The sequence below is a fragment of the Labeo rohita genome, chromosome 17 (assembly GCF_022985175.1).
Source record: "Labeo rohita strain BAU-BD-2019 chromosome 17, IGBB_LRoh.1.0, whole genome shotgun sequence".
NCBI lineage: Eukaryota > Metazoa > Chordata > Actinopteri > Cypriniformes > Cyprinidae > Labeo > Labeo rohita.
The window spans coordinates 27,710,175-27,733,800 of NC_066885.1; the positions used below are offsets into that span (position 1 = coordinate 27,710,175).

General features: G+C 34.2%; 1 protein-coding gene across 1 annotated transcript in view; it reads right to left on the reverse strand.

The window, feature by feature from the left end:
* The window catches only part of ktn1 (kinectin 1), a 47,220-nt gene that overhangs the window by 11,881 nt on the left and 11,713 nt on the right, over positions 1-23,626 (reverse strand). The window contains 23 exon segments of the mRNA XM_051132719.1: positions 100-189; positions 3,738-3,824; positions 6,933-7,023; positions 7,131-7,171; positions 7,328-7,400; positions 8,018-8,124; positions 8,227-8,317; positions 8,913-8,950; positions 9,076-9,144; positions 9,279-9,369; positions 10,770-10,798; positions 10,887-10,955; positions 11,054-11,144; positions 14,014-14,051; positions 14,135-14,203; positions 14,288-14,496; positions 14,583-14,667; positions 17,842-17,986; positions 18,798-18,910; positions 19,019-19,141; positions 21,573-21,686; positions 21,816-21,946; positions 22,273-22,425. Of these exon segments, the coding sequence (XP_050988676.1) occupies positions 100-189; positions 3,738-3,824; positions 6,933-7,023; positions 7,131-7,171; positions 7,328-7,400; positions 8,018-8,124; positions 8,227-8,317; positions 8,913-8,950; positions 9,076-9,144; positions 9,279-9,369; positions 10,770-10,798; positions 10,887-10,955; positions 11,054-11,144; positions 14,014-14,051; positions 14,135-14,203; positions 14,288-14,496; positions 14,583-14,667; positions 17,842-17,986; positions 18,798-18,910; positions 19,019-19,141; positions 21,573-21,686; positions 21,816-21,946; positions 22,273-22,425 (2,147 nt within the window).

The window sequence follows — 23,626 nt, forward strand, 5'->3', positions numbered from 1 at the left end:
GATGTGAATCCTGATTAAGTGTATTAGGATGGGGAGGTAAAATTATCTCTGCTTTCCTTGCACAACTTTTGCACGTGTGTTTGTGTGTGTATAATGCACCTGGTTGGTGGGCAGTGGCACGTGCGGCAGGAGTCTGTGCAGCAATGCTCGGCATTCAGCCTCCGCTGACTCCAGCAACGTCTGATGCTCCTGTGGAAAAACACAGATCAAACACTCCAATCAAACTGCTTAAAACTCCAATTACACTTCATAGTTCAGCTAAAAACCACTCCATAATCCACACCACAAAAACTATGCCCAAATCTGTATAAAGCCAATGGTGCTCCCCACCAAACTGTGACAGATTCACCTATAAAAATCTGTGTTAAAATCTCATTTATTCTCACTAGTCATACACTCAGATGTAACCATTATCACATATATGCACACAAATGAGATGTACAACTGTTTTGTCCTGGATAACACTCAGCACCAATCCAAGACTGAGTTAAGTTAATATTATTGGTCTGTGAAGTTTTTCCCACCACAAAACTTTTTTTTTTTTACTTCTTATCAACACATATAAACAAGAAAACAACATCTAAAACCCAGCACTAAATCAGAGTAATTCAAAAGATAATTTGTTTTAAGACAATTGTAAAACATATAAAAAGACAAAAGAGAAGGAAAAAAAAACCCTTTATCTACATTTCCAAAGAAAACAAATTAGCCTTTAGCGTCACCATATTACCCTGAAACATGTACGTCAATAGTGTGCTGCATTTCCAAAGAAATGGGATATTTTACTAGATAGATAATAGTTGGTCAAAAGTTTACACCCTCTTTCAGAACCTGCAAAATGTTAATTATTTTACCAAAATAAGAGGGAAAATACAAAAATATTGTTTATTTAGTACTGACCTGAATAAGATATTTCACATTAAAGACATTTACATATAGTACACAGTAGTTACATTTATAAAAATGACCCTGCTCAAAAGTTTACATCCACTTGATTCTTAATACTACGTTGTTACATGAATTATCCAGGGCTGTGTTTTTTGGTTTAGTGATATTTGTTCATGAGTCCCTTGTTTGTCCTGAGCAGTTAAACTGCCTGCTGTTCTTCAGAAAAGTCCTTCAGGTCCCACAAATCCTTTGGGTTTTCAGCATTTTTGTGTATTTGTACACTTTCCAACAATGACTGTATAATATTGAGATCCATCTTTTCACACTGAGGACAACTGAGGGACTCATATGCAACTATTACAGAAGATTCAAACACTCACTGATGCTCCAAAATGAAACACAATGCATTAAGAGCCGGAGGGTGAAAACTTTTTGAATTTGAAGATCAGTGTAAATTTAACTTGTTTTGTCTTCTGGGTAACATGTAAAATCTTCTGTAGATTCTACTAGGGTAGTACTAAATAAAAAAAAATATGATATTTAGGCAAAATACGAAAAATGTACATATCTCCATTCTGTTCAAAAGTTTTCATCCCCCAGCTTTTAATGCATTGTATTTCCTTCTGGAGCATCAGTGAGTATTTGAACCTTCTGTAATAGTTGCATATGAGTCCCTCAGTTGTCCTCAGTGTGAACAAACGGATCTCAAAATCATACAGTAATTGTTGGAAAGGGTTCAAATACACAAAAGTGCTGGAAAACCAAATAATTTGTGGGACCCGAAGGATTTTTCTGAAGAACAGCAGGCAGTTTAACTGTTCAGGACAAACAAAACAACTATCACTAAACAAAAAAACACAGATGTGGATCATTCAGACACAGTATTAAGAATCAAGTGTATGTAAACTTTTGAACAGGGTCATTTTTTATAAATTCAACTATTGTTTTCTCTTGTGGACTATATGTAAACATCTTTTATGTGAAATATTCAGGTCAGTACTAAATAATAAAAAAAATGCATTTGTATGATCCCTCTTGTTTTTTGTAAGATAATTAACATTTCACAGATTCTGAAAGGGGGATGGACACTTTTGACCTCAACTGTAAGTACAGTCAAGTAAAACAGGATATTTACAAGGTTAAGTTTACTCAAAAATGCATTTACCCTCATGTTGTTCATTCTTCTGCAGAACAAAAAAGATACGTTAACCAGTTGGTTAACCTGCCTATTTCTGAAAATATCTTTTATGTTCCACAAAAGAAAGTCATAAAGGTTGACAAGAGTAAATTATGACAACTTGTATTTTTGGATGAATTAACCCAGAATGCATCAAAATCAAATAAAAATGTGCTAAAACAATGTTAAAAGGATAATTTAGCCAAACATAAAAATTGTCATTAATTACTCACTCATGTCGCTCCAAACCGTAAGACCTTTGTTCATCTTCAGAACACAAATTAAGATATTTTTGATGAAATCCAAAAGCTTTTTGACCATCCACAGACAGCAACACAACTGACACATTCAAGGCCTAGAAAGGTTAAAAGTCCATGTGACATCAGTGGTTCGAAGGTAAAGTTACAAAGCTATAAGAATACTTATAGTGTGCAAAGAAAACAAAAATAACCACTTTTATTCAAGGCGCAGTGCACCCAGGTTCTACTTCAGAACGCCGGCTCATGGATTTCCTTTGGATTTCAAAAATATCTTAATTTGTGTTCTAAAGATGAAAGAAGGACTTACAGGTTTGGAACGACATAAGGGTGAACCATCCCTTTAAATACAAGTTTTTGATTAAAGATTAGAATTTCTTTGAAATAAGAAGTACTGATGATGATTTCATATTTGCTTTAAAGGCCAAAACAAAACACTTTGTACTTTTTGGAACGCATTTAGCTTGAGCAGATCCACAGAAGAGTAAGAAAAGAACATAACAGAAATCTGGCAAATGCGGAGTTTGTCCAGCAGGTGCAGGGCTGGGATTCGTACAGCTGGAGATAACTGAGAGCAGATGTCCACACACTGGACAGTACATGCCGTCCATTCGACTAGTGACAGTGGGCCGAGCCACAGCAGAATGACTCATGATGGAAGCAGGGTTAGTTATAGCTTCATGACTGTTTATAGAGTCACTGGTTACTCTACGCCGTTATGCCTCGCTACATTTAGACGACTGCTCGACCCCATGAAGGGGCAGGAGTTTCTGATTACTAACAGGTCTACACACCTGGCAGAAGGAGAGAGATGGTGAGACCTTAAAATGTGCTGGGAAAGGGAAAAAAAACAGGATGGATCAAACTAATAAACAGAGTGCCTTCAGATTTGGTCATTTTCTTCCCAGTTTGCTTTTTTAATGACATTATGGTTCTTTGAAATGATTGTGCTTAGACTGAAATTGGTGCCGACTGAATAGTGGAAATCAGGTGGTCATCAGCATGCTCAGAAAGAGGAAATCAGGGTAGGTCAAATGACACAATGGGCATGAAATGATTCCTAATCTAATAAAAAAAAGGCTAAAAACATAGCTGCACACTCATTTCAGGTGTCTTGTTTAAAATAAGTCTTAAAAAACACACAAAGGAGAATTTAAGAACAAACAGCCAAGATTCAGCCAACATTTTTGAGCAAATTTCAAAGCAAGTTTGCAGCTTTTTACAGCTCTTAGCATTCAACACTGTGCATTAGTAGCATGCAGTTGAGTGGTTCAGAGTTACGAAATGAGTATGCAGCCATTAATGAGAAAGTTAATAAGAAATGAGAACTTCACTGGTCAATAAATGGCAGAGGCTTATTGAAGATGCTTTGATTTGACTCTAGAGTGAAGTAGTTTGGGAGTTGTGGTGCGAACCTTGGCGCTCTTGGTGAGTTTTCCCTGAAGTATGGTCTCGGTGGCTGACAGCGCCTCCATAGCGCTCCAGTTTTTCTCCCGGAGCTCCTAGTCAGTTTCAGAGAAACACCACTTTCAGTTCAGCCTACACTCTTGCCAAACAAATGATTGTCCCATTCATTTTGCCAAAGCACAACCTGGCCACTTCCACGTACCACTGTTTTACATCAACACTGAAGTTTCACAAAATATGTTCATAAACTGAAAAAAAAGTTTAGAAATGTTCATAGGGACTAAATTCCCTAACAAGGACAAAAATTGTCCTGCTACTCAAAAATCGAAAAAAAAACAAAAAAAAAAAAAAAAAGAAAAAAAAAAAAGTACCATGAAGAATGCTTAGCTAAATAGCTGCGGAACAAATGCAAGATGTCAACAGATTACATCATGGCATACCTAAAATAAACGAATACTCTAAAATACATAAAATATACTTAAAATAAATAAATAAAAATTTATGTACATGTGCTCCTAGAGCATCTAAATCTAAACCTTTTTGACTCAAAGGCCTTCTACTGTCCACAACAATATTTGAAGACCCCATCATTTTCTATTATCTAGAATTTTTAAAGCCTATTTTAATACCCCTTTTCTTAATTTAAAGCATATTATGTCATATTGACGCCCCCTTAGAAGTCCACTAAGGCCTCTTGGTTGAGAACCAAAACTGACTTCCTTCTCAATGTCTTTCTTTCATACCAGCTGTGATTTGAAATTTTGTATGCAATTTTTTTTTTTTTTTTTTAAGTTAAACAATTATATTTCTTAAAGGAGAAGTTCACTTCCAGAATGAAAAATTACAGATTTACACACCCCCTTGTCATTCAAGATGTTCATGTCTTTTTTCAGTCGTACAGAAATTGTTTCTTGAGGAAAATTTTTCAGGAATTTTCTCCATATAATGGACTGATACGGTGACCATGAGTTTGAACATCCAAAATGCAGTTTAAATGCAGCTTCAAAGGGCTCTAAATGATCCCAACTGAGGAAGTAGGGTCTTATCTAGCGAAACGATTTTTTTAAAAAACAATGACAATTTAAATACTTTTAACCTCAAATGCTCATCTTGTCTAGCTCTGCGATGCACATACGTACTCTTGTGTAATCCGGGTCAATACAGTTAAAGTATGTCGAAAAACTCCCATCTCATTTTCTTCTCCAAGTTCAAAATCATCCGACATCGCTGAAGAAGTACCGAACCAGTGTTTACAAAGTGAACATGCAAAGAAGATCAAACATACTTTGTAAAAAAAAAAAAAACGTAAAACAGCGATGTAGGATAACTGTGAAGTTGAAGAAGAAAATGAGATGGCAGTTTTTCGACATACTTTAACTGTACTGACCCGGATTACACAGAGTTCACACACGCATCGCAGAGCTAGACAATATGAGCATTTGAGGTTAAAAAGTATATAAATTGTCTTTATTTATTTTATTTTTTTTTTAAGAAAATAACCTCTCGTTTCGCTAGATAAGACCCTTCTTCCTCAGCTGGGATCATTTAGAGCCCTTTGAAGCTGCATTTAAACTACATTTTGGAAGTTCAAACTCACAGGCACCATTGAAGTCCACTATATGGAGAACATTCCTGAAATGTTTTCCTCAAGAAACAAAATTTCTTTCATTTTTTGTTTGTGCGGCCAAAGCTACAGTGATCTCAGACTTAATACTGATAACTATGGATGTACATGTGTACAGGACGTCAGTGTGTGGTTATCAAGATAAAATGAGTAGAATTTGGCTAAAGACTAAAAAAAAATGCTTTTTCTAAGTTACTGACATTACAATCTCATGTGAGTGTATCATATTTTTAACAGATAAAAGTCACACCTAAATATAGGTCAAAACTGCCACCAGGTCAAAACAATTGATAAGAAAAAATACGGTACATTTTAAAGGAGAAGTCCACTTCCAGAACAACAATTCACAAATAATTTATTCACCCCCTTGTCATCCAAGATGTTCATGTCTTTTTGTCTTCAGTCGTGAAGAAATTATGGTTTTTCAGGACTTTTCTCCATATAATGGACTTCATTGGCGCCCTGATTTTGAACTTCCAAAATGTAGTTTAAATGCAGCTTGTTTAAATTTCAAGTCATTTCGTTCATTTTAGCAAAATATAATTAAAATGTTACGTGTTACTTCCCTAACACATCTACTGCTTACACAAACGTTGATCACACTACAAATAAGACAGAACTATAATGCTATAAGAAACAGAAAAGATTAATTCATTGTTTACCTGGGTCTTTAGTCTATGATTAGCTCACCTCACCTCTTATCTGACAAGTTTTGGGGTTTGAGTCGTTCGTTTATCACGTGACAGCCCCATAAGATGACCGAACGACTCTAAACCCAAAGACTCGAAACAGGTGAATTAATTCAAGTACAGAACCTAATAGGATGTCGTGCATGCGCGACTGAACGAATCACTCCCCGAGACGACTCGTTCGTCCTGAGTCACATTAAAGATTTGTTCAAAATGATCGAATCGTTCAAGAACAACCTGTCACTAATTCGTAGCATCGTGGACGCGCGTCCCAGAGCCTGTGCTACATGAGCTTTTGTGCTTAAAAAGTATACAAATTTTTATTTTTAAAAAAAATGACAGATCGTTTCACTAGATAAGACCCTTCTTCCTCAGCTGGGGTCATTTAGAGCCCTTTGAAGCTGCATTTAAACTACATTTTGGAAGTTCAAATTCAGGGCACCACTGAAGTCCATTATATGGAGAAAAATCCTGAAATGTTTTCCTCAAAAACCATAATTTCTTTATGACTGAAGACAGAAAGACATGAACATCTTGGACGACAAAGGGGTGAGTAAATTATTTGTAAACTGTTGTTCTGGAAGTGGAGTTCTCCTTTAATGTACCTTTAAATATTGTAAATATTACACAACTTAAAAGTTTTCGAAAGTATTTTTAATTCAGTGCATCTGATTTAAAATTAAAACACTTAAAACTTCCAACATTTTTAAGAAATGTGTTTTTCAAATGTTCAGGGATGCAGAGTCTATAGAGCTGCCATTCAAATTCAAGTCACCTGCTTTACATGCTCATTAGCAAGTGCATTAGACAAAAAAAAAAGCTAAAGCTTGGCTGCTTCTCCCTTTTCTACAGGAAGAGAGCTGCTCACGACTTAACCTTGCTTAACTTACGTTGTTCTTCTTGCGATGAAGCTCCACCGAATCCCTCAACTCAAGTAGCTCTTCCTGAAGTTCAGATACCCGCTTGTCCTTCTCAGCCAGCCTGAGGAAAAACACAGAGCAGAATGAGTGCATTATGTCAGAGTGATAATAGCCTTTATACTGGAACATGTTTGAGATCATCAACACACAAATAAACATGAATCTTACGCTGTTAATAATTCCTGGCTGTGAGCTGCTGACACAGTTTGCTTTGAGAAAGAGACACAAATTATTACATCAATGCACAATAAAAATTGAAATGTCACAAATGTCAATGCATTTACCTGAAGTAAATCTAATGTTTTACATTAATAGTTCGTTGTAGTTGTTCAGAGCATCTGATATGAATTTCTTAGCTCTCTCACCTGCTGCTGCTGCTGAATTTCCTTCTCCAGTTCTCTCTGCAGTCTCTCAACATCCTGATCCTTGGCCGTCAACCTACGATATACACATACACATTATTGATTTGTACAACTCAGCATTGTTTTTGTCAGGGAAGCTCAAAAAAAAAATCTCTTGCAATATAATAACTGCACAGTGTCAATTTGCAGCCAAAAGATGAGAGAAAAATAATGTAATATGACATATGGTAAAAGCTAGAACTGACATTGCAATTTCAACACAAGGTTTTATAAACGTAATATTCTCAAACATTACTTAAATTATGTTCTCAGAACTGCAACTTAATTTTAGGACCTGACTAATGGAACTGAATTTAAGAGCAACTCATAATATTAAAATCACAGTCATTTTTTTTCCATATCATTCAATATCATCCAAATATTTGTTTCATACCATTAATAGAGAAGGAAATGCATTCCACATGTTTGTTAGACCTTGATTATTTTTTTGTTTTTTTCATATGCCACTAAAACGCCTTTGTACAATTTACAACAAAACATTGCAATTTTATTAGTTTTCATAAAACCAATTTTACTTCAAAAATCCATAGGAAAAAAAAAAAAATGGAAAAATATTTTAAGAAGATGTTACTTGATTTATTCCATTGGTAATAATTGACAAGCAAAAGGTCATGTGACAGGAGTGATACATACTGAGCATGAAGCTCCTGGATTTTAGCGTCTGAGTTTGACTCCTGAGTTTCTCTGCTTCTCAGCTGGGAAAGTTCAGTGTTTAGAGTCTCCACCTGCTGTTGTAGATCCTAAGAACAAACATACATATAAGCCTTTAAAACATCATGCAAATGGATGAGCACAGATTGCTATAGAGCAATGAATCGTCCAGACGAACAGAACACACTTACCTCCACTGCCTTCTTTATCTCTGATTCTTTGTCCATCGCTGACCGCAAACTTTTCTCAACTGATTGAATTTTTTCATCCTTCTCCTGAATCCTGATCAAATCAGAAAGTTGAAATATTTAAACACTCAAGAAACAGTTTCTGCCTTTGTAAAATCACTTTTTATACTAAGTGTGTTTTCAAACAATAACAAATGACATTCTATAACTATACAAACTCTAATTCATAGTTGTGACCAGGCCTGGAGTGATCATTGGGAGAATTGTAAGAATTATCAGTGAGCCGTTCTTAAACTGGACCGGCCAAGAAGAGCTGTGCACGTGCAAACAGTGGGATTTTGGGTAGAAGTATGCATCTGCTTGCAGGTACACATCTCTTTGTGGTGGTTTTTAAATATTATATGTCATATATAAATCCCCAGACTCTCCTGGACTTTCTTTCCATATTTCACACACACAGAAAAAGCATGTGTGTTACATTACTGTATTTCAATCTGATTTAAATTTCATTTATTGACTTAATTTGTATGTGGTGTATTTTCAGCTGCGCCTATTCATAAGTTTGACTGCAGAACATTTGTTTAAGAAGTCTGAATGCCATTTGTTCTTGTTGAAACACATGAGGAGCATCAAGCTCTCAGGCTGAAAATAGGCCCTGCTCCAGCCCTGGTTGTGACTCTGTAACTTACTTGTGCTGTAGCTCTTCTAGTGTCTTTTCTGACATTGTCTGGAAAAATGTGGTGGAAAGAAACGGGAAGAATGTGAGTGGGCAGCTTCGGCAGGCAATAATCACAATAGCACTCTCTCTTTCCTACACAAACAATGCCTGTGTGTGGTAGTGGTACTCACTACCTGTTCTGTGTTCTGTTTCTGCACTGCCTCCAGTTGCTGTTTCAAACCATCATACTCATTTTTGACTGCCTGTTAAAAGAAATTAACACATGCTAAAAGTTGCACTCAACACAGCAAATATAAACCAATTATTTAACTGCACTTAGAAGTGCATTTGTGGTGCTTTAGCTAGTTTACGAATATTACTGTATTTTCTTGTTCACCTTCAGTTCGTCTTCCTTATTGGCCACCTGAATGAGGCTGGACTCCAGCAAACTCTCCACCATTCTAACTTTCTCATCACGCTGTTGAAGGCTAACGACACAATACAACAGGCATTAATTAAGGATGTTTAATAAACAATATGAGTCACTGCATTTATACTGAAAAATTACTGGTTGGAGGAACTTAAATTAGTCCTTTCTCCACACAAAGCAAGGCTGTGAGTTTTCAAGAGTACCAGCGAGTTCCAAATGTTACTTAGAAATGCAAAATTATAGCTCTAAATCATCAACTGCCGTTTAAAAGTTTTGGATCCATAAGATATTTAATGTTTTTAAAGCCCATCAAGGCTGCTTTTACTTGATCAAAAATACAGAAAATGCTGTAATATCGTGAAATATTATTGCAATTTAAAATAGCGGTTTTCTATTTTAATGCACTTTAAAATATAACATTTGTGCTGCCTAATATTTTTTTGGAACCTCTGACACTTTTTTCAGATTTTTTTGATGAATAAAAAAGTTAAAATGAACAGTATTTATTTTAAATAAAAATCTTTTGTAACAACATACGCTGCCATTCAAAAAAAAAAAAAAAAAAAAAAGTGGAGTGACACTGAAGATTGGTGCCATGGCTAATGAAGATTCAGCTTTCAACGCAGAAATAAAATATATTTTAAAAGCATATTAAGACAGAAATCTATTATTTTAAATTGTGATAATATCTCATAATATTACTGTTTTTTTGTTTTTTTTTTTTTTTTTTGGGGGGTGCATTTTTGATCAAATAAATGCAACTTTGATGAAGAAAAAAAAAAAAAAAAAAAAAACCCTTTTAAAAGGCAGTGTAAGGAATCTCTTGTTAATTTCACAAGTGTCTACATATTTTCATATTATTAATTTCACAACTTCTACACACACACACACACACACACACACACACACACACACACACACACACACACACACACACACACACACACACACACACACACACACACACATACATACATACATACATACATACATACATATATATATATATATATATATATATATATATATACATACTTTTTTTTTTTTTTTTACTTATTTGAGAAATGTATAATGTGTTGCAAATCCATTTGTAATAATAATGTTAAAGCTTATATAATATAATATAATAAAAATAATAGATACCCATTTTTAATACTGGCCATATAATTGGTAAGTATTGTCCAAGTTTAATTTACTTTCTTGGGTTTAATTTACTATTTGTTTTGCAATAACGCTTCTTTTAAATAGTATTGTTAATGATTTATTATACTGGCCATACCATGAAAACAGTAGGCAAAAAGTTACTTTAATAATACATTTCTGGACATTTTCTGTATTATTGATACTGACATTTTTTTTTTATATCTGCAATAATATGAAAATAATTGGGTTACCAGTATTTGCCAGGTTTTTAATATGTATTTTGTTTATATTTCTAACCAATTTCAATGCACTCACCTTTGCTTAAGTTGATCCACAGATACAGCCTGGGCAAAGAGAAGACACGACAGTGGCGTGCATTAGCATAAACGTGTATTAATGGATTAGTGGATAGAAAAGCAACTGAAGTCTAACCTGCTCAGAAATCTGTGCCTGCAGACTCTGGAGGTCTGTCTTCAATGTCAGGTTCTCATTGTGTATGGCCTGCAGAGGACAGAGAGAGCCGTGAGTTCACGACACAGCGGAAATCACACTTCAGCTTAACTGGTGTGAGCTGGAGCGATGACGGTGGTGACACTTGCCTGCATTTTTGTCTCCTTGCCGGCGCTGCTGCTCCTCTCTGCATTAAGCGAATCTTCTAGACTCTTTCTCTGTAGCTCTTTTTCAGCCAGCCTAATGAGAGACACATGCAAGATAAAGTATAATGAGGTTTAAGACAGCTGACCGCATTAAGCTGTAGCTCAACCATATGAGGCGTGTATAAAGTGCCAAGTGATAAATCCCTTCCATGTAAGTAGAAGGGCTCATCGCTCCAAATTTAATTCCACATAGCTGTATATTAAATAACAAAACCTGTACTGTCTAATAAGCTAATACGCTATTTTATTGCTTTACGTAGCATTTCACTTGACCCTGAAAACTGACTTGTTAGAATGCAGAGTCAGGCCTGTTTCACACTGCAAGCATCAGCATCGTGCAAGTGAAGTAGCAACGAAGCTCACATCACGCTTTCACCCAAAAATCTTTGGTTAAATACAAATGAATAATACAGTGTTTTAGTTTTATTATCTGACCTAATTTATTATTGCAAAATCAAATCAATTTATACATTACCATTCAAAAGCTTGGGGTCAGTAAGTTTTTTAACAACAATAACATTAATAATAACAGTAATATTCTTCAAAGCTGCATTCATTTAACCAAAAGTCACAGTAGAATTGTTACAAAAAAAAAAATCTTTATTTCAAATAAATATTGTTTTTTAAAACATTACATTATTTAAAAATCCTGAGAAGAAATATGAAGGTTCCCACAAAAAGATTAGGCAGCAAAACCATTTTCAACATAATAACAGGAAACATTTCTTGAGCATCAAATCATCATATTAGAATGATTTCTGAAGGATCATGTGGCACTGAAGACTGGAGTAATGGTGCTGAAAATTTAGCTTTGCATTACAGGAATAAATTAAATTTTCCAACATATTAAGTTATTTTAAATTTTAATAATATTTTATAATATTTACTGTTTTGGTCTAACAAATGCCTTGGTTAGCAGATGAAAATAAATAAATAAATAAATAAATAAATAAACTTTTTTTATATTACCAGCTCCAAACTTTTCAACATATTAGGCTGACTGCTTTAATGCTTTAAAATAACTTAATTTTTTTTTAACTAGATAATTTGCGGGCAATTCAAAGCATATTTATTAATACAGTACTGTCTAGCTGTCTGTCTAATAAGCTGTTATTTTATTGCTTCACATAGCATTTCACTTGACACTGTAAAATGACTTGTCAGGAAATAAAAATAAATAAGTAAAAATCTTACGAGTCCCAAACCTTTTAACTGTAGCATATATATTAAGCTGACTGTTTGATACTTTAAAATAAGTTTTTTATTTATTTTTTTTTTACAAAATCTTTCATTGAATTATTCATATTCATATTCATTTTCATTTTCAAAAAACCTGCTTAAATCATTTGAATTCACTCAAATTCTTGAACAAGTGCTGTTTGCATGTCACTGTAACTACATCAAGCAATAAATCTGTTACATTTTAGGAGTTTTGACTGAAAGTAAAAGGTCTTTTCGTCCATATGTATATAGCTGTATATTAAACAAATACTGTACTGTCTAATGAGCAGTTATTTTATTTCTTCACATAGCATTTTACGTGACGTGACTTGTCAGGGAAAAATAAAATAAATAAATAAAAATTAATAAAATAAAAAAAAATTACCAACCCCAACTTTTCAACTGTACATATTATGTTGTTTTAAAACTTTGATTTATTTTATTTTTTTTTACAAAATCTTATAATCAGTGGGCAGTTCAAAGCACAATTTGCAAAAAAAAAACACTTATGTACAAACGTACTATATTCAAAATTACTATATTTATTTGCCCCTTAATAGTTGACTAACCGCTACTTGATGAGAAGAGGCTTGACAGACCAAAATTTTATTAGTCGATTAGTCACAGAAAAAAAAAATCCATAGGAAGCGGCGAAGTCAAGCAGTCCATAACGGACAGATCAACGGCTGGTCTATGTGGTAATTTAGTACATCAGGCAGGACATCCAAATGCTCACCTATCAGTCATCAACCTCAAACATGGCTTTTCATCTGAAAGATGTATATAGTAGCAACTTACATGGCCACTCAATCTAACGTTAACTTAGAAAAATATGTGCTATTTAAGTGTCTGTGCAGAGTGTGGAAGCTGAATAGTAGTGCGCTAAAACGAATACATCTTTCGAATCTCTAAAGACTCTACGTTTATTTGTGTATACTCACAATAAAAACAAAACATTGCATTGTAAAATAATTAAATCAAACAGGACGTGCTTTCTGCCATCTTGGTCTCTGTAAACTTGAGCACGAAACTTTGAAACTTTAATGTAATCCGTATGAAACAGACGAGTCAGTGTCGCAGACTTCATCTCTCAGGCCGAAAACAAAGAAAGTGCTAATTTATCAATCAATTATTAAAACGTTAATGCTGTCTGCTTGCTGTTTTTCTCAGACACATTCATAATTCTTATACCTGCCGGTGCGTTGTGGCAAGCTTTTTTTGCATGCACTTGAGCGCTTATTAGGCTATGTAGGCAATTAAAGGCTTGTTATTATGATTTATATGGTTTATTATGGTTTCAAATGAACAACTAGTAGTTGACCAGAAAAATCTATAGTTGAGGGCAGCCCTACAAAAAAAACCAGCTTGAATTCATTGAATAAGTGCTGTTTGTATGTCACTGCAACTGCCTCAAGTGATAAATCCATTCCATATTAGGACTTTTGACAAGTATATATTTCCAAATAATGTATGAGGTGTCACCAATGACAGTTGATAAACAGGTCTACAAAGCATTTTTAATATTTTCTGCAGTTAGGTTTCTACTCACTGTCAGTGTGAATACTGGAATCTAACCTGTTAACACGGGTGCCAAAACATATGCACCACTTATATGTGCAGTGTGAAACAGGGCTTACTTTGTGCAAAACCATAAAAAAGGAAGCTTTCAGATGATCACTTACAGTTTCTGAAGCTCATCGAAATGTGATACTGTTGTAGCCTAAGAGAAGAAACAAATGACTCTTAAACTTCTGTACACCAGCAAGCACAGATTCACCCTCATCCAGCAGCCCACACACATACCTGAGTGCTGAGCTGAGTCTGAAGATTATCAATCTGAACTTTCAGCGTTTTGTTTTCGTTAAGAAGATCCTGTAAACGACAATGTTGTGAGATGCTCGGCTGCCATTTAGCATGCATACACGCTTACACAGAGTACTGTGACTCCTCAGGTACCTGCGCTTGTTGCTGCAGTTGGTCGTCAGGCTTCATGGTGTGCTGCGACGCCTCCAACAGCTGCCTGACCTGCTGCTCCAGCTGCTTGACTTTCTGCTGCTCCTGATCTTTAAAGATGAGCGTTTCCGTCAAGTTGCTGTGGAGAGTCTGGATCTCCTTGTTTTTGCTGGTCATCTCGCTCTCCACAGCCATCAGCTGATTCTGCAGCTCTGAGAAGACACAGGAGAACCTGGTTAAGCGGTGTGCGCAGAACACTTGATGTCTTTAAGATTTGTCTGCGTGTGTGTTTTTCTACCTTGTTTAGCAGCCTGGAGCTTTTCTCTCTCTGCGCTCACATTGTGCAAATAGTTCTGCAGCTCTTCCCAACGACGTTTCGCATCCTGCGACAAAAGATACAAACAGTTTCAGCTCAATAGGGATTAAGTAGCTAAATGCAGTGATGCTACATTTTAGAGACATAAAACAAAAGCTCAGCTGTTTCAGAGCAGCTTTCCTGTAACAGCTAATTCTGCCAACAAACAGTGGTGTAAGGAAAACGGAAATACAAATCAAAATGCATAAAGTGAGCAGAAGCGACAATAAAACAGATGATTCTAGAGACTCCCGTCTGTCTTAAATAGAGGGAAATACAATTCATTTAATCAAACTGGCTGCAAATGATTAATTGTGATTAATCGCATACAAAATAAAAGTTTGAGTTCGCCTAATATATGTGTGTGTACTGTGTGTAATTATGTACACTACCGTTCAAAAGTTTGGGGTCAGTACATTTTTATTGTTTCTTTTTTTTTTTTAAGAAATTCATACTTTTATTCACCAAGGAAGTATTAAGTTAATAATTAAAAGTTTATTAAAAGTTAATAATAAATAATTTACATTGTTATAAAATATTTATATTTTGAATAAACACTGTACTTTTTAAACTTGTTATTCATGAAAGAATCCTGAAAAAAAAAAAAAAAATCACCGGTTCCAAAAAATATTTGGCAGCACAACTGTTGATATTATCCAACATTGATCATTCTAATAATAAATCCGCATATTGGAATGATTTCTGAAGGATCATGTGACACTTAAGACTGGAGTAACAGCTGATAAAAATTCAGCTTTTCATCACAGGAATAAATTCTATTTTAAAGTATGTTAAAATAAAAAACATTATTTTATATTGTAAAAACATTTTGCAATATTACTGTTTTTTTCTATATTTTTAATCAAATAAATGCAGCCTTGATGAGCATAAGAGACTTCTTTAAAGACTATTACAAGTCTTACTGACCCCAAACTTTTGAACGGTAGTGTATATTATGTACACATTCATGTATAAATTTAAGAAATATTTACAAGTATATGTATTATATTTTTTATATAATTTATATTAAATATTTTGTACATAAATAACATTTCTCTTAAATATATACATTTATTTGTGTTTATTTATATATACACTCTACATAATTACACAGACTCATACATATATTAGGCAAACTCAAACTTTTATTCTGTATGCGATTAATCGCGATTAATCATTTGACAGCCCTAAAAATCATTTCAATGAACAAGTAAAATGTTAAAAAATAAAATAGTAATGAAGTATATAAATTAATGAACGAATGAATAAATAAATTAATTAATTAATCTGCCAACCATCAGTTGTCACAAAAGTCCCAAATATCATTTAACTTGTCAAAAAAAATTGGTTAAGCAATGATATTAAAACCACAGTTTGTTTCAGTGGTTTACTTATTTTATTAATATTTGATATTTAAAACTGAAACTTGTTCAATTATCCAATCATTACTAAGGCAACCTTATTGAGATCTTCACTAATGTTGTCAAAAAAAAGTTTTTTTTAGTGTTGGGAAATGATCAATCGTGATTAATGGCATCTGAAACAAGTTTTTGTCTACATAATGTGTGTGTGTGTGTATGGTGTACATTTATTATTTATACGCAAAGACACACACATACAGTATATATTTAGAAAATATTTACATGTATATATTTATATTAATATAAATTGTATTATATATAAATACATTTAATATATTAATATAACATATTTCTTAAATACATACATGCATGTGTGTGCATTTATAAATGCATAATAAATATACACAGTACACATACATATTATGTAAACAAAAAATGTCATTTTGGATGTGATTAATCACAATTAATCATTGCCCAGCACAAATTTTTTTACAATTCCAAAAAATCTGATAATTATTTAAGATTTAAAATTATTTGAAATTCTATCTTTTTCAACACAAAAATATTTAAACTTTGATCTGAAAAAAAATGTATGTATGTATGTGTATGTATGTATATATAGTAGTTCACTTCCAGAACAAAAATGTACAGATAATGTACTCACCCCCTTGTCATCCAAGATGTTCATGTCTTTCTGTCTTCAGTCGTGAAGAAATTATGTTTTTTGAGGAAAGCAATTCAGGATATGTATAATGGACTTCAGTGGTGCCCCTGAGTTTGAACTTCCAAAATGCAGTTTAACTGCAGCACCAAAGGCTCTAAACAATCCCAGCTGAGGAAGAAGGGTCTTATCTAGCGAAACGATCTGTCGTTTTCTAAACAAATTGACGATTTATATACTTTTTAAACTCAAATGCTCATCTTGTCTCGTCTTTGCAAAGTGCATGTGTAGTCTGTGTAATCTGGGTCAGTACAGTTACTCCCATCTCATTTTCTTCTTCAACGTCAAAATAGTCCCACATCGCTGTTTTTTGGTAAAGGGTGTTTGACCACCTTTGCATGTTCACTTTGTAAACACAGTGTCGGTTCTTTTCCAGTGATGTAGGACGATTTTGACATTGTGGAAGAAAACAAGATGGGAGTTCGACATAACCTAACTGTATTGAACGCGTTGAACCGTAAATAAACAGTTTACGCAGACTTAGACAAGACGAGCGTCTGAGGTTAGAAAAGTATATAAATTGTCAATTTGTTTCGAAAATGACAGATCGTTTCACTAGATAAGACCCTTCTTCCTCAGCTGGAATCGTTTATAGCCTTTTGAAGCTGTATCTAAACTGCATTTTGGAAGTTCAAACTTGGGGGCACCATAGAAGTGCACTATTCCTAAAATTTTTTCCTCAAGAAACAATTTCTTATTGACTGAAGAAAGAAAGACACGACAAAGGGGTGAGTACATTTTCTGTAAATTTTTGTTCTGGAAGTGGACTTCTCCTTTAATTTATTTACTTTGTGCAGTTTTGACTGCATTTTTAAAATGAGTAGCTTGGCAAGTGATGCTGGTTTTAAAACAGCTTTCAAAACTCTTTAAATGAAGGCCAATCAGAACAGCATCCCATCATGACCATTTAAGCGAACATCACACTTCTAAACTTGTGCAAGGTAGTTAGCTCCATATTGCAATTCACGCATCATAAAACTTTTCAAATCGTTTCTTCTATAAATTTTGTAAACGCCTTGTTTGGTGTTCTAATAAAAGTGGGAATTGTGGGATGTTAAAATGTGAACTGTTAAAAAATGTGTATTGTGCAAAAATGTGTATTGTGCAGTTTTGTAGGCACCTCCAGCTGGGACACATTCTGCTTATAGTTGACTTCTAGACTCTTCCGTTGCAACTCTTCCTGCTGCAGCTTGTTTTTGGTCTCTGCTAGCTCTTTCATCATGCCATTGCATTCCGAACGCAGCTTATTCAGCTCAGATGTTTGCCTGCAAACACACATTAAACATAAATCATCGTTTGCAAAAGATTGTGAAAATTTCCAGTGTTCCCACCAATCCTGAAACTTAAGTGCCAGAAAACTCCAAGTGTCAACATGGAAGTGCTCTAAAGTGGCCACAGCATTAGGAACAACATTTTTTTGGTCATCTGAGATAAAACAGCTTGACTGATCATTTTAGTCTGAACTTAAATGGATAGTACACCCCAAAAATGTCCCATTACTATCCCTTTTAACAGTTTATGTGGCACTTCTGAACATTAATTGTTTTGTGAAAAGCCTATTTGTGACCCTGGAGCACAAAACCAGTCATAAGTAGCATGAATACATTGTATGGGTCAAAATTATCAATATTTTTTTTATGCATGAAATCATTAGGGTATTAAGTAAAGATCATGTTCCATGAAGATAGTTTGTAAAATTTCTACTGTAAATATATCAAAACTTAATTTTTGATTAGTAATATGTAATATAACTTCATTTGGACAACTTTAAAGGCGATTGTCTCAATATTTCGATTTTTCTGCACCCTCAGATTCCAGATTTTCAAATAGTTGTATCTCGGTCAAATATTGTCCTATCCTAACAAACCATACATCATTGGAAAGCTTATATTTTATTCAGCTTATAAATCTCATTTAAAAAAAAAATTGACCCTTATGACTGGTTTTGTGGTCAGGGGTCACATTTGATTCCAAAAATCAGAGGAAGGCTGGAGGACAGTCATGAAATACTATATTACAAAACTTGACACTATAAGTAGACCAAAAGAGAGGAATTTGGGGGTTGGTGGGACTCACTTGGTCTCCATCTGGTTGGTGGTGGAGCATCTCTCCACAGCATCCCTCAGGATGCCGTTTTCCTGCTGCAGTCGAGCGATCTGACCATCCAGCTGTTCTCTGACCTGCTGGAACTGCAGAAAGAAAGTTCACTTGTCATTATGACGTGCATGGCCAGATCTAGTCCAGTAATCTGCCATTTGCCTTCTACGTGACAGTCTTATTGGTGAATGATTGATTACCTTCATTTGCATCTCCTGGTAGCTCTGAGCTTTCACCTGCATGATGTCTTTCTCTCTGGCAACACAATGCTCATGCAGCACAGACTCCACGCGGCCAGTCTTCTGCTTCTCAGCCTGCAGTTCCTGAAGTTCCAGTCAATAAATTACCACCAAGCTCAATAAAGTAAATCAAAGCTTACACATTAAACAGTTATATGTATGGCTATTTTCTATATTCTGTCACAACTACAGCACGTTTATGTGGCACTTTGCAAAAAAAGGCTTGAAAGGTACCTTGAAATTAATAAAAAGCAAGCAAGTTTATTTTATATGAGGTATGCAAATTTTGCAAAACCTGTTTCTTAAAGGAGTAGTTCACTTTCAGAACAAAAAATTACAGATAATGTACTCACCCCTTGTCATCCAAGATGTTTATGTCTTTCTTTTTTCAGTCGTAAAGAAATTATGTTTTTTGAAGCAGACATTTCAGGAATTATCTCTATATAGTGGACTTCAATGGTGCCCACGACTTCAAAGGGCACTAAACGTTCCCAGCCGAGGAATAATGGTCTTATATAGCGAAGGTATCAGTTATTTTCTTTTTAACTTTTATTTATACATTTTAACTTCAAGTGCTCGTCTTGTCTAGCTCTGCCATGTCCATGTGTACTCTATGTAATCTGGGTCAATACAGTTAGGGTTTGTTGAAAAACTCCCATCTCATTTTCTCCTCCAACTTCAAAATCGTCCTACATTGCTGCAGAAATACCGACCCAGTGTTTACAAAGTGAACATGCAAAGAAGGTCAAATGTCTTTTACAAAAAAAAAGGTAAAACAGCAATGTAGGACGATTTTGAAATTGGAGGAGAAAACGAGATGGGAGTTTTTCGACATACCCTAACTGTACTGACCCGGATTACACAGTTCACGCAGAGCTAGACAATATGAGCATTTGAGGTTAAAAATTATTTTAACTTTTACTTTTTTATAAAGAACATTACAGATTGTTTCACTAGATAAGACCCTTCTTCCTTGGCTGTGATCGTCAAGTGCTCTTTGAAGTCGCATTTAAACCGCATTTTGGAAGTTCAAACTCGTGGGCACCATAGAAGTCCACTATATGGAGATAACTCCTGAAATTATTGAAATTGAAAAAACAATTTCTTTACTACTGAAGAAAGACAGACATGAACATCTTGAATGATAAGGGGGTAAGTACATTATCTGTAAATTTTTGTTCTGGAAGTGAACTACTCCTTTAATAGTGTTTATTTTTTAGTAATAAACATTAAGTAAACCTAAATTTAATCTAAAATTTAATCTTTGGGTGCATTTAACATGTTTATTAATGTATTTATTATGTCAAATCAATTAATCGTGTTCATCCAAAATAGTATATATATTTTTTCAGATTTAAAAATGATCAATTTTTATATATATCAGTCGATATCAAGATTTTCAAAAATTGTCAATTTTTTTTTATTTCTTAGACTTTAAAGGCTAACAGTTTTTTTGTTTGTTCTGTTTTTGCTACAATGTGAAAGCTGTAAAAACCAGATGGTAGTACTTTCTTAGTTCTGCATGTTTTAATGAGTAATATTGTTTCAGATCAAGAAACAGGTCTGTTACCTGATATTGATGATATTAATATATCACATTTTTTGTCTCTTAGAAATACACATTTGATAGTAGCTTGAGTTCCGACGCAGATGTAGATTTATTATCAAAATCAGTAATATCTGTAAAAACTGTAGCAAACTTATTTTCATACAGTGAAATTTAATTATTTTGGCTGTTTGAGTTTTTTTTTTTTTTAATTAACCATTGCTCTTCCATAGTATCATCCACAGATCATGACAATAACAGTTAAAATCACAATACCGCACCTCAATACCATGGTAAAAAATAATTACTAGATATTTGTATGAAAAACAGTAGTCTAAATACATTTAGTAATAAATGCATAAACACTATAGCTTCATCAAAAAAATACTGTAATTATATTCCATCACTCCTCCTTAAATACATTTAATACATGTCTATATTAATAATAGAATAAAATTTAACACAAATACTCAGATTTCTGAAACAACACCACTTTGCCGTTAGTGCTACAACAGTAAATCTATGGTAAATGATGGCGATTTGTAGATTTAAAAGCCCTCTGACTGTATTTCTTAAAAATATATGTATATGTGTATATATATATATATATATATATATATATATATATATATATATATATATATATATATGTATATATATATATATATATATATATATATATATATATATATATATATATATATATATATATATATATATATATATACACACACACACCTAAATATATACACTTCACACAGTTTATGTAAACACAAACTTTTATTTTAAATGCGCTTAATCACGATTAATCAATTTGACAGCCCTATTTTTTTTTTAATTGTGAATGAGGAACTTAAAAAATATTGTGTCATGAGTAACCCATTTGTACCTTATTCATGGAAAGTGCCAGACATTTCAAAACCAGGAAGCCTTGTACTCACATAAATATAAGCAAAATAAATCACTAACCTGGCTTAACTGTTTGACTTTGCCCTTGGCGATGGACACCTCCTCCTGTAGCGTGCTCAGAAGACGATCTTTCTCTGCGAGCTGCTGGGCCGAAGGCTCAAACTTAGCTGCAGACTGAGGAAGCAAAACCAGAAAAATCATCAGAAATCTGACAACTCAAGCTTTTACTATCAAACACATTTCATTATTGCATGACGGCAAAAAACGCTAAATGAAAAATAGAAGTAAACCTAATCCTCTAACCTTATACCAGTTGTCCAAAGCGTTGGGACTCTTGCCCCGGAGCAGGGAGACTAGACTGACCACCTCGGCATCTGACAGCACAAGTCCACTCAGACTGGCCTGTAGCTCCTTGAGCTTCACCTCAGAGTTCTCTGTACAAAAACAGACACGTATCATGACCTCCTGCTCACACCATCAGGAAACGATCACAATTTCACAACTCTCCATAGGCACTATTTTATGGGATCATAGGTAATGCGGTTTCCTAATATGCTTTCTTTAGGCCAAATCCTAAAGCAGCATTGATTACATCCTTTGTAATTTCAAGATGTTGGATTATGAATATACTTAACTTGTTAAAAATGAAAAAGTATCAATAAAAAATGTTCAAAATACTTAAAATCTTGCTATATTCCTTGTTTTGTGTGCCACTGTTTAAAAAAAAAAAAAAGTGTATTAAAAGACGCATGCCAAGTACCTTTGTTGGTTTCGCTCTTCTGTTTCTTGCCATGTTTGGTGGGTGCAGGAGCAGGGGGCGGAGCCTCATTGTTTTGGTTGCTCTGGTGGTTTGTCGAAGTGATCAAGTCAGTCTGAATGACCGGCGCTGAGGACTGGACAAGGGCCTCATCCACTAAAACAAATATGTCCACAGGAATTATTAAAGCAATACTTTACACAGAACTAAAATCATTTACTCATCATAATGTTGTTCCAAATGTTGTTTAACTTTGTTTCTTCTATGGAAAACTAAAGGAGACGTTTAGAAGAATGTTCATGCTGTTCACTTCCAAGCTATATTTAAAAATGCACTACAGCAGGGTCAGAAATTATTGAGGGCTTGTGGCAAAAATGCCATCAAATGAACAAAAATGGCTTACAAATTCAAAATAATGAGACAAAAGATGCCCTGTACAATTAAACTAAATTATTACAGCTGTGATTAAATGCAGATCCAAAACAGTGAATCTAATCATTATTCAGGTAAAACTCTGCTTCAACAATAAGTCACACTGCAGACGTGATGTAATCGCTAGCACACCCTGAGCACATGCGAGTTATTCCTCACACATCTGCATTTGACGATATTACATTTAAGCCATTATCAGACGATTCTGATATCGGTCTGATGGTATTGTGCATCCCTACTATTGGTAACAGTTTATAGTATCCTGATTGATTTATGAAATTGGTCAAAATTGAAGTATTTAAAAGGCAACAGACACAATTAATAGGTTAATTATAAAAATTGCCCTTGCAAAGATAAAAAAAAAAAAGCCCAACCCCAGGGGACAAATATTGCCCCTCAAAGGGATAGTTCACCCAAAAATGAAAATTCTGTCATTAATTACTCACCCTCATGTTGTTCCAAACCCGTAAGACCTTTGTTCGTCTTCGCAACACAAATTAAGATATTTTTGAAAAAAATTCAAGAGTTTCTGACTATTTTTGCTCTTTAACGCACAAAAAGCATGTCACATGGACTATTTTGACAACGTCCTTACTACCTTTCTGGACCTTGAATGTGTCAGTTGCATTGCCGTCTATGCAGGGTCAGAGTGCTCTCAGATTTCATAAAAAATACCTTGATCTGTGTTTTGAAGATAAACAAAGGTCTTACGGGTTTGGAACAACATGAGGGTAAGCAATTAATGACAGGATTTTCATTTTTGGGTGAACTTTTCCCTTTAAAGGGGTCATCGGATGCAAAGTTCACTTTTTCATGTTGTTTGAACATTAATGTGTGTTGGCAGTGTATGTAGAAATCTACACTATAATGATAAAAATCCAAGCAGTGTTTAATTAATCTGTAAAAATAATATCCCCTTTTTCAA